We start from the raw sequence: 4,220 nt of genomic DNA on the forward strand, positions 1-4,220 counted from the left end.
CCTTGGGGACCCGCTGGCACCTCACAACACCCAAGAACCTACTGGTGACCCACTGGCACCCTGGGGACCCACTGACACCCCACAGCACCCTGAGCACCCACTGGTGACCCACTGGCACCCCGGGGCCCTGGCTGACGTTGTGGGCAGAGGGGGACGCCGCCGGCACCTGGCTGGGCACCCCGCTGTGGGGACACAAAGAGGGAGAGGAGGGGGGGGAACAAGGGGTCAGGGTGGGGGGTGGCACCCACAGCACCCCCCCTGTCAACACAATGGCACCCCAGGGACCTGCCGGCACCCCACAGCACCCCAGGGACCCACTGGTGTCCCACTGGCACCTCGGGGACATGCCAGCACCCCAAGGACATGCCAGCACCCTGGGGACCAGCTGGCACCCTCCAGCACCCCGAGGACCCGCTCGTGTCTCACTAGCACCCCGAGGAAATGCCAGCACCCCAGGGACCTGCTGGCACCCCACAGCACCCCAGGGACCTGCTGGCACCCCACAGCACCCCAGGGACATGCCGGCACCCCAGGGACCTGCTGGTGTCCCACTGGCACCCTGAGGACCCACTGGTGTTCCAATGGCACCCTGAGGACATGCCAGCACCCTGGGGACCCCCAAGGTCATGCCAGCACCCTGGGGACCTGCTGGCACCCCACAGCACCCCAGGGACATGTCAGCACCCTGGGGACCCGCTGGTGTCCCACTGGCACCCCGGGGACATGCCAGCACCCTGGGGACCTGCTGGTGTCCCACTGGCACCCCAGGGACATGCCAGCACCCTGGGGACCTGCTGGTGTCCCACTGGCACCCCAGGGACATGCCAGCACCCTGGGGACCTGCTGGCACCCCACAGCACCCCAAGGACCCACTGGTACCCCGGGGACATGCCAGCACCCTGGGGACCTGCTGGCACCCCACAGCACCCAAGGACCTACTGGTGACCCACTGGTGTCCCACTGGCACCCTGGGGACATGCCAGCACCTTGGGGACCCGCTGGCACCTCACAACACCCAAGAACCTACTGGTGACCCACTGGCACCCTGGGGACCCACTGACACCCCACAGCACCCTGAGCACCCACTGGTGACCCACTGGCACCCCGGGGCCCTGGCTGACGTTGTGGGCAGAGGGGGACGCCGCCGGCACCTGGCTGGGCACCCCGCTGTGGGGACACAAAGAGGGAGAGGAGGGGGGGGAACAAGGGGTCAGGGTGGGGGGTGGCACCCACAGCACCCCCCCTGTCAACACAATGGCACCCCAGGGACCTGCCGGCACCCCACAGCACCCCAGGGACCCACTGGTGTCCCACTGGCACCCCGGGGACATGCCAGCACCCCAAGGTCATGCCAGCACCCTGGGGACCTGCTGGCACCCCACAGCACCCCAAGGTCATGCCAGCACCCTGGGGACCTGCTGGCACCCCACAGCACCCCAGGGACATGTCAGCACCCTGGGGACCCGCTGGTGTCCCACTGGCACCCCGGGGACATGCCAGCACCCTGGGGACCTGCTGGTGTCCCACTGGCACCCCAGGGACATGCCAGCACCCTGGGGACCTGCTGGTGTCCCACTGGCACCCCAGGGACATGCCAGCACCCTGGGGACCTGCTGGCACCCCACAGCACCCCAAGGACCCACTGGTACCCCGGGGACATGCCAGCACCCTGGGGACCTGCTGGCACCCCACAGCACCCAAGGACCTACTGGTGACCCACTGGTGTCCCACTGGCACCCTGGGGACATGCCAGCACCTTGGGGACCCGCTGGCACCTCACAACACCCAAGAACCTACTGGTGACCCACTGGCACCCTGGGGACCCACTGACACCCCACAGCACCCTGAGCACCCACTGGTGACCCACTGGCACCCCGGGGCCCTGGCTGATGTTGTGGGCAGAGGGGGACGCCGCCGGCACCTGGCTGGGCACCCCACTGTGGGGACACAAAGAGGGAGAGGAGGGGGGGGAACAAGGGGCCAGGGTGGGGGGTGGCACCCACGGCACCTGAGGGACACACCATGACACTCACAGCACCCAGAGTCACCCCAAATCCCTGGGGACACAGCAGGGGACACCAGCACCCAGAGTCACCCCAAAATCCCCAGGGACATGCTGGGGAGCCAGGCAGGGGGACACCAGCACCCCAAAGCTCTGGGGACACGGTGAGGGGACGTGCTGGGGAGCCAGGCAGGGGGACACCAGCACCCCAAAGCTCTGGGGACACGGTGAGGGGACGTGCTGGGGAGCCAGGCAGGGGGACACCAGCACCCAGAGTCACCCCAAAATCTCTGGGGACACAGTGGGGGACACTAGCACCCAGAGTCACCCCAAAATCCCCAGGGACATGCTGGGGAGCCAGGCAGGAGGACACCAGCACCCAGAGTCACCCCCAAATTCCTGGGGACACAGCGGGGGACACCAGCACCCAGAGTCACCCCAAAATCCCCCAGGGCACTGGGGAGCCAGGCAGGGGGACAAAGGACCTACTGGTGACCCACTGGTGTCCCACTGGCACCCTGGGGACATGCCAGCACCTTGGGGACCCGCTGGCACCTCACAACACCCAAGAACCTACTGGTGACCCACTGGCACCCTGGGGACCCACTGACACCCCACAGCACCCTGAGCACCCACTGGTGACCCACTGGCACCCCGGGGCCCTGGCTGATGTTGTGGGCAGAGGGGGACGCCGCCGGCACCTGGCTGGGCACCCCACTGTGGGGACACAAAGAGGGAGAGGAGGGGGGGGAACAAGGGGCCAGGGTGGGGGGTGGCACCCACGGCACCTGAGGGACACACCATGACACTCACAGCACCCAGAGTCACCCCAAATCCCTGGGGACACAGCAGGGGACACCAGCACCCAGAGTCACCCCAAAATCCCCAGGGACATGCTGGGGAGCCAGGCAGGGGGACACCAGCACCCCAAAGCTCTGGGGACACGGTGAGGGGACGTGCTGGGGAGCCAGGCAGGGGGACACCAGCACCCCAAAGCTCTGGGGACACGGTGAGGGGACGTGCTGGGGAGCCAGGCAGGGGGACACCAGCACCCAGAGTCACCCCAAAATCTCTGGGGACACAGTGGGGGACACTAGCACCCAGAGTCACCCCAAAATCCCCAGGGACATGCTGGGGAGCCAGGCAGGAGGACACCAGCACCCAGAGTCACCCCCAAATTCCTGGGGACACAGCGGGGGACACCAGCACCCAGAGTCACCCCAAAATCCCCCAGGGCACTGGGGAGCCAGGCAGGGGGACACCAGCACCCCAAAGCTCTGGGGACACGGTGAGGGGACATGCTGGGGATCCAGGCAGGGGGACACCAGCACCCAGAGTCACCCCAAAATCCCCGGGGACATGCTGGGGACACAGCGGGGGACACCAGCACCCAGAGTCACCCCAAAATCCCTGGGGACACTCTGGGGAGCCAGGCAGGGGGACACCAGCACCCAGAGTCACCCCCAAATCCCCGAGGACACGCTGGGGACACGCTGGGTGCTGCAGTGGGGTGAGAGAGGGGCACACGGGGACACCCCCCCACCACCCCCTCGCCCCAAACCCTCCCAGGGGTGTGTGTCCCCCCAGCTCTGGGGACACGGTGAGGGGACGTGCTGGGGAGCCAGGCAGGGGGACACCAGCACCCCAAAGCTCTGGGGACACGGTGAGGGGACGTGCTGGGGAGCCAGGCAGGGGGACACCAGCACCCCAAAGCTCTGGGGACACGGTGAGGGGACGTGCTGGGGAGCCAGGCAGGGGGACACCAGCACCCCAAAGCTCTGGGGACACGGTGAGGGGACGTGCTGGGGAGCCAGGCAGGGGGACACCAGCACCCCAAAGCTCTGGGGACACGGTGAGGGGACGTGCTGGGGAGCCAGGCAGGGGGACACCAGCACCCCAAAGCTCTGGGGACACGGTGAGGGGACGTGCTGGGGAGCCAGGCAGGGGGACACCAGCACCCCAAAGCTCTGGGGACACGGTGAGGGGACGTGCTGGGGAGCCAGGCAGGGGGACACCAGCACCCCAAAGCTCTGGGGACACGGTGAGGGGACATGCTGGGGATCCAGGCAGGGGGACACCAGCACCCAGAGTCACCCCCAAATCCCCGAGGACCCGCTGGGGACACGCTGGGTGCTGCAGTGGGGTGAGAGAGGGGCACACGGGGACACCCCCCCACCACCCCCTCGCCCCAAACCCTCCCAGGGGTGTGTGTCCCCCC

At 68.3% G+C, this 4,220-nt stretch overlaps 1 protein-coding gene across 1 annotated transcript in view; it reads right to left on the bottom strand.

The window, feature by feature from the left end:
• LOC106899175 (serine/threonine-protein kinase MARK2-like) overlaps nucleotides 1–4,220 on the bottom strand; it is a 29,686-nt gene that overhangs the window by 12,629 nt on the left and 12,837 nt on the right. Inside the window, exons 8-11 of the mRNA XM_014960883.1 lie at nucleotides 2,639–2,719; nucleotides 1,857–1,937; nucleotides 1,087–1,167; nucleotides 102–182 (exon numbers count right to left, since the gene is read on the bottom strand). Coding sequence (XP_014816369.1) covers nucleotides 102–182; nucleotides 1,087–1,167; nucleotides 1,857–1,937; nucleotides 2,639–2,719 — 324 coding nt within the window. The remainder of the gene's footprint in view (nucleotides 1–101; nucleotides 183–1,086; nucleotides 1,168–1,856; nucleotides 1,938–2,638; nucleotides 2,720–4,220) is intronic.

This window comes from Calidris pugnax, unplaced genomic scaffold, assembly GCF_001431845.1.
Source record: "Calidris pugnax isolate Ruff unplaced genomic scaffold, ASM143184v1 scaffold619, whole genome shotgun sequence".
In the NCBI taxonomy this organism is placed as follows: domain Eukaryota; kingdom Metazoa; phylum Chordata; class Aves; order Charadriiformes; family Scolopacidae; genus Calidris; species Calidris pugnax.